This window comes from Atractosteus spatula (assembly GCF_055471065.1).
Source record: "Atractosteus spatula isolate fAtrSpa1 chromosome 10 unlocalized genomic scaffold, fAtrSpa1.hap1 SUPER_10_unloc_1, whole genome shotgun sequence".
NCBI classification, from domain to species: domain Eukaryota; kingdom Metazoa; phylum Chordata; class Actinopteri; order Semionotiformes; family Lepisosteidae; genus Atractosteus; species Atractosteus spatula.
Genome location: NW_028296612.1, coordinates 3531849 through 3542080, shown reverse-complemented (window position 1 = coordinate 3542080; position 10232 = coordinate 3531849). Strand labels below are relative to the sequence as shown.

General features: G+C 47.2%; 1 protein-coding gene across 1 annotated transcript; it reads left to right on the top strand.

The window, feature by feature from the left end:
• The first annotated feature begins 1377 nt into the window (after positions 1-1377).
• LOC148813467 (uncharacterized) lies at positions 1378-9979 on the top strand. Its single transcript, XM_088908244.1, has 6 exons — positions 1378-1799; positions 3113-3171; positions 3581-3904; positions 4192-4479; positions 4877-5164; positions 5342-9979. The coding sequence occupies exons 2-6, from the start codon at positions 3123-3125 to the stop codon at positions 5611-5613; spliced, it is 1221 nt and encodes a 406-aa protein (XP_088764370.1). The 5' UTR covers positions 1378-1799; positions 3113-3122; the 3' UTR covers positions 5614-9979.
• The last annotated feature ends 253 nt before the right edge of the window (positions 9980-10232 follow it).

The window sequence follows — 10232 nt, the reverse complement described above, 5'->3', positions numbered from 1 at the left end:
AGAGTAAAGAGACTCAGTTCTTCCAGCCTGTTGGTGCAGGACGCTCCCTTCAGACTAAAGAGACTCAGTTCCTCCGGCCTGTCAGTGTGGGACACTCCCTTCAGACTGAAGAGACTCAGTTCCTCCGGCCTGTCAGTGTGGGACGCTCCCTTCAGACTGAAATAAATAGAAGACAAACACAATGGTCCAGAATTATTTGGGATGGTTTTGTCGCCCCTTATGTAAATGGGTAATACTTCAGCAATTCTCTACGTACTGCTCCTGTCTTAACTGTTTAAACTAGTAAAGTTTGTGAACGGTTTATCTTTCCATCTGGACAATTACTTAAACCGACCAATTTACACATTTTAGGACGTACAGTGGTTGTTAATAGAGAAGGTAATGATTGTTCTGTGTTAAACACTTCCCTCTAGTGGGCGTTTGTGTGTAATGCATCAAGATGGCCTTAAGCGAATGAGAACGTCTTGTTATCATGTACAACTCTTCTGCTAAACGATGCATTTTAACGACTTAGAATATGATTTTGAGCTTTTATCACTTAATCACCTACTAATAAAATATACCTACTCATTAATGCACAATTGTTTTTATGCAAAGTTACATAAAGACGTGGTCTGATGAAACATCCACAGACCTGTGCGAGTGTCACATGGTCTATAAGCATATTCACTGCAAACTGTGCACTGAGAAGATCTACAGTTCAGCTGACGGGCGAGTTCATGCTCGATCACATCCGAGATACAGGACAGACTCCAGTCTGGTGAGAACTGGCAACAACCCTACACCAGCACCACATGTTTTCTAAGACAACGAGCTTGTCATTTGTTCATCAAGCTTCTGAATATAATGAGACTTCTGGTGCTCTTTCCATGCTGCAGCACCACGAGCCGGTGTGATCTCGGATCTAAAACTCTGATTGCAAATCCTGATCTCAAAACGCGACAATGGAAGGATTTCCCCCGCAGATGTTAAATTACTCCTCAGCTGGGCCAACGCCAACACATTGCCTACGAAGAGACGATTTGTGCTCCAGAGCGGGTAACAAGCCCCCGACTGTGTGCTTGAGGTCTTCCCTCCTTCTTAAAGCTGAAAAATCAGACTGTCCGGTCATTGTACTGCGGCGAGAGCGTCGTCATTATGGTAAATCCGTAGTGCTGGGTGGGGAGCCCACAACACAGAGCGCGTTTGAGGCTGCTTGACCACGGACACGCCCCTCACACAAGAGTTAAAGTGCAAAGACGAGATTTTCAGTGGTAGAAATGTCCTCTGACAAAAATAAGCTTCTTCCAACCGGTGTCCGGCAAAGATTAACACCTTCAATTGAGGGGGGCGGAGCTTCGAGAATATTGTACTGTGTAACATGAACATAACATCCGCTGAAGGGTTTGAGCGATTTCAGGAAGAGAAGGTCTGTTAGCCACCATTTTTTGTACGAAATCATACCCCCAGTTTGAGCTGGACAGCGGTCGAGTTGTGAAGGAGATGGACATACTGTATGTCGTCTAACTACATAACAGAACGTCTTTCTGTTACCTGCCTCAGAAGACAATAGAAAAAAACTTTCGGCAAACTCGTTTTCAAATTACTTTTAGTTTCGGTTGTGGGATCTAAGTATATGCCTAAGTAGTAGCAGAAACAGTTTTGTATTGAACATTTAAGATACTTCATATATTGTTTCTGTTTCTGGACATTGACAGTCAAATGTCTTCATTTGTTTTCTTTTTTTCGGGCGATCGGATCTTATGCATAAGAGACGTTCTTGAATTTTCACGAAGGATTTTTTTTCGGAGGAATTAAAGGTGAAGTGTTTCTTTTGTATAAATCTCTTGAACCGGATAAACAATGTCTAGTTTATTTAATAAAAACGTATTGTAACGCAACGGGGGCTCAGGCGGGCGCCCTTGCCGCATTAGGTCGGCCCCATCCCGACTGAGGCTCGAACCCGGGCCTCCCGCGTCTCTCTGCAGTGACCCAGCCCCGTGAGCTATTTTTGTATGGAATTTGTATGGAATCTTTAGTTCTCTGAGCTAAAGAGACATCTCTCTTTAGCTCAGTCGGGATGGGGTTATATATATATAGGAAACCTAGATCAGGGCAGGCTAACTGCAGTTCATAGTGATTCGTCATTGTCTCACTTCCTGAATGAAAACGTCTGTTTTTCAGTGCTTGGGACACTTTGGCATGACATAAAATGTGCTTCAATGCCAGAATAAATAATCAAGTTAAAAATGCCCACAGTGCACATTCATAGCTGTGATTAGAGGGATGGTATATATCAGGCGGGCAGCCGCGTCAGCAGGCGTAGGCTGGAAAGGAACAAGTAAAGGTTTATCCCTGCTGAAAAGAGAAGAAAGGAAACGCAACGTTTCAGCTGTGGAGCCCTCTTCAGGTGTGAGAGAGACAGGGATAATGATCTTTTCCTCTTTGCTGTCTGCAGTTTCTCTTTGCTGACAACATCAAAAAAGTGAAGGAATCTTTCTGGGATACAGCTCCTCCTCGTGTTCCTTCGATAACGCATCTCATCGGATCCCTCGACCCCCACCTCCACCCGTTTCCCACTTCCGAGAAGGATAACAAACTCCCCCAGCACCCCACCAGTCCTTACTGAAACGTGTAATATCCTAAAGAGAAGACTGAATAAGGCATCATGCGGAATATTTTTTTAAAATATGTACGAAACGTTAAGAAGCATTTTTGTAACTTTCAACGTATTTTTCTTTGTGTACAAAGTATTATTGATGTATTTTGTATTATGGTATCATTCCCCTCTTCAGGGGCGCTACACCTGCGCTGGTATATTTGACTCGGATTCACCTTTTGCAAAGACAGAGCTTCAGACATCAAGTTTGTTCTGCGTGAATTTGCACACCTGCCATTTTGCTTTCACATCTATGCTCTGTGACGAGAGGTGTCCGTTCACTGACCTGCGCGGTGGCCATTAGTGCTAAAATTAGGAGCCTTAACGCCGTGAAAGTGGGCTGACATCACCTGATCACCCCCACACTCTGAATAAAATACCCCACTCCACGTAAGATGTATATCACTGTGGGCCACCTCTGCTGTCGTCATGACTTCTGCTCTTGTCATTACGGTATTTCTGTCTGTTTTGCAGATCTTTAATCATGAAGAGGATAACACTTCTGTTGTTTCTGGTCGGGAGTGTTCTGAACGGTAAGGGCTTTGAAATCATATCTAGAAAATAATGTCTGATTTATAACCCGTCTTGCATTCAGAGGTATGGGTGTGTCTGGTATCTCACACAGTTCTAGGTGCTGTAGAGTTGTGTTTTTCTGTTCCTCTCCAGGATGTGTCTAGCTGTGTCGCTGTGTCTCTGAATATCTACTCTGTCTCCAGACTGAAGAGACTCAGTTCCTCCAGCCTGTCAGTGTGGGACACTCCCTTCACACTAAAATGAGGGGGTGTCGAGCTGTGTCGCTGTGTCTCTGAATATCTTTTCTGTCTCCAGACTAAAGAGACTCAGTTCCTCCAGCATGTCAGTGTGGGACACTCCCTTCAGACTAAAATGAGGGGGTGTCTAGCTGTGTCGCTGTGTCTCTGAATATCTACTCTGTCTCCTCAGATCCTCTCTTGGTGGTAGTGAAATATGGCGGCTCTGTCATTTTGCCCTGTAAGGGAAACTCTACGGCAGTCCCCTTTAAGCTGATACACTTCAGATGGGACACGGACAAAGACGATCCTGTGCTGGAGTTCTTCAGTGAAGTGGTCTACCCTGGCGCCGGGTTCGAGACGGCAGCTGAAATCTCCAGAGAGCTGATTGGCCAGGGGGACTTTTCCCTGACTGTGCACAATGTGACATTCGCTCAAGAACATATCTATGAGTGCCGATATATAGACCTGGACCATACCAGAAAATTCCTTGGAGAGGTGCGCCTGTCTGTCACAGGTAGATACGTCCTGTGTTTTGCTGCAGGTATTAATGCAGATTGAACTAAGTTCTGGAAAATATGTGTGAAGTGAACCATCCCACTTGATAGACAAAGAACACTTCCTGCAGTATTGTCCTGTGTCCTTTATACTCTTGTTGCTAATCTGTCCAGGGAGAACAAGAGTCTAACATAGGTTACAGTGCCAGGAAGTGGGAACTGTTTTCACGAAACTGAGGCAGGAGGGCAAAGTGGTGCAGACCTGTCTTTTTGTCACTTCAAATGTTCATTCTTGTTCTGTGTGCAGGTCATGAGGAGAATGTCACTGTCACTGATGGACACCCTCTGAACATCCGCCTCTACACCAGAGAGGCTGTGAAGGTTCAGTTTACTCCTGAGGGCTCTGGAGACTCTGTGCTAGTGTGTGCTGTAGAGAAGAGCTCAGTGACCCCAGACCAGCACTACAAACCCAGAGTCTCCGTCCAGGACGAGACTCTCCAGCTGTCTGGAGTCTCCTTCAGTGATCAGGGCTCTTACACAGTACTGGACCTCAGGGCCGACAGGATCATCAGCACTGTGAGAGTCCGTGTGGAAGGTAGGACAGGAGACAGAGCACATTCATTTATAAGATCAGATCACTTTACTGGCCCTATACGATGTCCTGCATGAGGAATGTGTCTTCTCACAGACCCCAGCTTGCTCTCCATGAGACACACAGACAGGGAGAGAAGCTGGGGGTCAGAGCACAGGGTTGAACATTTATATGGCGCCCCTGGAGCAGCTGGGATGAAGGGTCTTGCTCAGGGGCCCAGCGGAGTAGGATTCCTCTGCCGGCCGCGGGATTTGAACCAGCAAACCCTTCCAGTCACAGGGCCACCACTCTGCCCCATCTTCTGCAGAAGAGTCTGTGACCGAGCACATGTTAATGGCGTCCTGTTATTGAATTATTCAGGTGTCTGCAGTTTAACATGCCTGTCCTGTTCCTCTTGCAGGTCATGAAGAGAATGTCACTGTCACTGATGGACACCCTCTGAACATCCGTCTCTACACCAGAGAGGCTGTGAAGGTTCAGTTTACTCCTGAGGGCTCTGGAGACTCTGTGCTAGTGTGTGCTGTAGAGAACAGCACAGTGACCCCAGTCCAGCACTACAGACCCAGAGTCTCCCTCCAGGACAAGACTCTCCAGCTGTCTGGAGTCTCCTTCAGTGATCAGGGCTCTTACACAGTACTGGACCTCAGGGCCGACAGGATCATCAGCACTGTGAGAGTCCGTGTGGAAGGTAGGACAGGAGACAGCACATTCATTTGCTGTACAATAGGCTGTGACAGAGCATGTGTTAACGCAGTCCTGTTTCTGAGTTACTCAGCTGTCTGTAGTTAAACATGCTCGTCCTGGTCCTGAAATCTGTCTGTTGCATGAAGTCGGTTGTTAAGCTGGTTTATTGGATGTTTTCCAGACTCTGACTCCACTTGGCTGGCTCCTGTGATTGTCGGTATCGTGATCCTGGCTGTGCTCGTGGCTGCTGGGGTTATATCTGTGCTGGTCAGACACCTGCGGTCAGGTCAGCGTCTCAGAAACCCTGGGCCTGATGTGGAGCTGCTGGGAAACGGAGCTGCTGGAAATCGCCCAGATGACCCAGGGCCTGCAGACCCTCTGGTAACACCACAGTTCCCCCAGTCTCCAGCCCAGCCCCAGTCTGATGGATCCCAGCAGGAGGAGTCCTGTTAAACTAAGCATTGACAGTGGGATGGGGAGAATCCTGATGTGTGCGTTCCTGGGATCAAGTGTAGGTCTCCCTGTGTTGAGTTTGTATGTTCTCTCCCACTCTCACTCAGCACAGCGGTAGAATCTGTCCTTAACACACAACTGGTGCACACTGTGCGTATCTCCTAATTAACACCTACAGGACAGTCAGGGACCCATTGAAATAGTCAAACAAGGGAGACACATCATGTACCATGTAGGGCAGAATCAAAACGCTATGATTTTGTTCCGGATGTCAAGTGAATCGATGTGCTTTCTGTGCTTGTGCACGTGTTCCTCTTATTACTGGACAGACAGTGCTGCTCAGCTGTGGTTACCAGTGAGCCCACTCTCTGGTTTCCCCACTGTGGGGCTGCCTGTGGGAGCAGTCTTACTACAGGGGGGCTGGATCCGGTTGGGCTGTGGAGAGCCAGGCCAGGCTGGACCCAGCCCGTACCACGGTAACAAAAACCACCTAGTGCTGGTGGACCAGTAGGCGGCGCTCTGCCCGATGTCATTTCTGTACTAGAGAGGACCAGGGACACTGAGCTGTAGGAGGTCAGAACTAGATCAAAGGAGGATTACAGCTGAGGTCCCGCCTGCTTAATCGTTCAAGATCCCAGAGACAGTGATTGTAGGAGCAGTCCCACTGTCCCAGAGTCCCGGCTGTATCTGAGCTTAAACTGTCCCCTCCTACACATGAAACACCCTGGGATTGTTTGGAAAGACAAGGGCCAAATGAAGGCAAAGTAGTATTAATAATCAATTAATGCCAACAGTGTTCTTTCAATTCTTATGAGTATTGATTAGAAACAGCTGAGCAGTATTCATAGTCAGTGTCCTGACCTCATTCCTGGCCAGATCAGAGCTTGAACAGTCTGAGATTTTCGGGTGAACAGTGCCCTCCTATGTGTGAAGCACCTTCGGGTCCTTCAGGAAGAACGATAATGCAGTATTGATAACTTATTGTTTTTCCTGTACGTATCCAGTAGGAGGTGCTTGAGGAACATCCCTTCAGGCTGGGGGTGTGTTATGTATTCTGCTCAGTGTTCTGGTCCACAGCTCCCTGTGTTAACAGCAGCTGCTCGGCACTGTCTCCAGACTGATCCGCGGTGCTGAGGGACGACCCCAGCAGGAGTCTGTGATGGTCTACAGGGTGTGCCGTTCACTGACACAGTACGAAGCTCTTTGCACTCTGACAAGTCTGACTCCACAGCGACGGTCTTCTGCTCTCCTCCCTCGAATCCTCGTTCTCCTGACTTCCTCAGATCCGCCGGTCTGTCAGGCTCAATACCTCCCCCAGTTCCCTGTAGCACTAATCTTGATCTGGGATGGTGCATTTTACTGACCGTGTCTAAACACTGGAGTATCGGCTCCGCTGTTTTTCAGGAACCAAAGCGCGAGGTACCAGAAGCCTAGATGCCTCTGTGTCCTGTGGGATTTTGGGAATACAGCACTGGAAAAGTTGGAGAGAGAGGGAGCAGAAGACTGTGAGAGGGAACAGGTGTTAGACCGTTCTCCTGCTCTTTCTGGGAACTGAGCTGAAACCAGAGTTTTGTCGGGTTTAGACAATTCCTTGGAAGTTATTTTTGATGTGTAACGTTCAGCACTGAATGAATCGGAGTGTCTTAAAAGCATTGCACTGATACAACGTCTCTAGATGTGTTACTGGAAGCATCACACACTCCAGGCTGGATTATGCACTGATGAGAGATGTGTTTGTCTCTTTAAATGATGGATTAGTTTGTGCACAGGTTAAAGTCAGTCTTTTACGGAGTATTAGAGAGATCTGCACCCCTGGGTGTTTTTTTATATTGCTCAAAGAGCTTTAAAGCACTTTACATATAGAAGTGATTCCAGATACACAGATCTCAAATGTAAAAAAATACTACAGGTGTAGGAGATGGAAAAATAAACTTTAATTTAATAATAATGATAATAATAATAATAATAATAATTGCTTACACTTACATAGCACTTTTCTGGACACTCCACTCAAAGCACTTTACAGGTAATGGGGATCCCCTCCACCACCAGTGTGCAGCCCCACCTGGATGATGCGACGGCAGCTATAGTGCGCCAGAACGCTCCCCACACACAGCAGCTCTCAGTGGGGAGGAGAGCAGAGTAATGAAGCCAGTTCAGAGAGGGGGGTTATTAGGAGGCCATGATGGGTAAGGGCCAATGGGAAATTTGGCCAGGACGCTGGGGTAACACCCCTACTCTTTTCTAGAGACGCCCTGGGATTGTTAATGAGCACAGAGAGTCAGGACATCAGTTTTACATCTCATCCGAAGGACGGTGCCTGTTTACAGTCCAGTGTCCCCCGTCACTATACTGGGGCATCAGGACCCACACAGACCGCAGGGTGAGAGCGCCCCCTGCTGGCCCCACTCACACCTTTATTTAGAGTTTTAATAGAAAATATTTTATGCAACAAACCATAATTTATACAGTAACTTATTTGAATAAAAAGGATTCTCTGTGTACTTCTTTTAAGCTGATCAGGGGTTCGAATGGCAGTTGAGTAGTTAAGGGCCTGTCCTGTTAATTAGGTAATAGCTGTTCATTATAACACTGCCAAAAGATTAGATGCCAAGATATGATTTCCCCTGTAGTGTGATGAAAAACATAACCGTTGAATGTTATTTTCAGTATTTTTATATTGTTGTTTTTGTGCTATGTTTTATATTTAAGATGTCTTTTGCTGTTTTTGTTATTTCAGGGTAATAGAAAATGATTTGGGGACGTCCCGTCCTCACTGATTTTAAGCTGTATTCTATTACCAACTGGAAGCTGTTGCAGCGATGTGTGTTCTGTTGTGTCGCAGTGATAAATAGCATTTTGTTATATTTTATATTATGATGTTAGATTTTGTTTGCTCAGATGACAGATTCATTGAAATTGTATTACATTTAGTCTGCTGTTGTGCAAACTGAGGAAAATGTTCACTGGTTGTAATGAAGGGAAGAACAGACCTAGATGAAGTAAAAGTGTTCTTGAAAAACTATTTCATGGAGCTACAGGGCTACTTGTGCACTGAACGGAGTGTGTGAGGTGCTCAGTGTTCATAGTTGTACTGAGGGAGCTGTCAGATCCATGTGCGGTTTAAAACCTGGTTTCAGCTCTGCTGTCACGGAGTCGGGCACTTCTTTGTTTTTCATTGTGGTTTTTATTGTCTTTGTCTACGTCTTTGTAAAATGTTGTGAGAATATTATAATTGTAAGTTGCTACTGTTCCAAAGCCATTGACCAAAGGGATGCTGAAGTGATTGTAGGTTTACGATCTGTGAAGGTTTAGTTTTCAATTTGATAGAGATTGTCTTGGTGTGTATATACATGTATGTCATTTCCTTCAGCTGGATAGTGAGTCAGAAGGTATTGTCTGGAGGGGTGGGGGTGGGGGGGGGGGGGACAGGCTGCCCAGTCAGTGTGGTTGAAGCCAATACCCTGGCTCCTCTCCAGACACAGCTGGGTGAGCTCCTCCAGTCAGGACAGGAGGCTCTACTGTACACAGAGGGTGGTGGGGGTGGGGGACAAGCTGCCCATCCTTGTAGTTAAAGCTGATACCCTGGCTTCTCTCCAGACACAGCGGGGTGAGCTCCTCCAGTCAGGACAGGGGGCTCTTCTGTACACAGAGGGGGGTGGGGGTGGGGGACAAGCTGCCCATCCTTGTAGTTAAAGCTGATACCCTGGCTTCTCTCCAGACACAGCGGGGTGAGCTCCTCCAGTCAGGACAGGGGGCTCTTCTGTACACAGAGGGGGGTGGGGGTGGGGGACAAGCTGCCCATCCTTGTAGTTAAAGCTGATACCCTGGCTTCTCTCCAGACACAGCGGGGTGAGCTCCTCCAGTCAGGACAGGGGGCTCTTCTGTACACAGAGGGTGGTGGAGGTGGGGAACAAGCTGCCCAGCCCTGTTGATGAAGCAGAACCTTGCCAAAGAGGCCAAGACATCAATGAGCCATTAACTACCAGCATCCTCTTGTTGGTGTTCTTTTATTCTTCAAGCGCTGTCTTTGTGCACTGGCAGTGTTTACAAGTGCCTGAGATAAAAAATGTTGCTTTAATATGGAGACTTGATCAAATTCAGATTCAGAGCAGAAGGAGATGAAACGAGCCAAGTTGTACATTTTTATCACACAGCAGGCACTTAAAATATGTCCCAGAATATGCAACACTGCTGCTGTGATATTCCAGATACCTTTCCCCCAAACCTGAGACTGGGGAGGACACCTGGAACAGTCTTCCTTCAGAATCTTTTAACTTTTATGACTTACTGACGCCGGTTCTGTTTGGAACTTGTGCAATATTTTTTAATTTGTCAATAAATGAAAAAAAACATGACACAACAGGCTTGTGTGTCCTTTGTCTCCGGAAGGCGTTCTTATTTCGGAAGCTCCCAGTCCCAGTTTTCCGGTCTCTCTGGGGGGGAGCCCGAGAGCCGCTGTCCCTCGTCCCCGAGCCGAGAAGAGTCGGTCCCCTGGGAGACCTGGGCCTGGGAGCCCGCTCTGTACTCGAACCCCGGCCCCCAGGGGCCAGACGCGCTCTCCCTGAGATCTCGGTGGTCTTGACCTCCGTGAAGAGAGTGGGAGTGGTCCTCTTGTC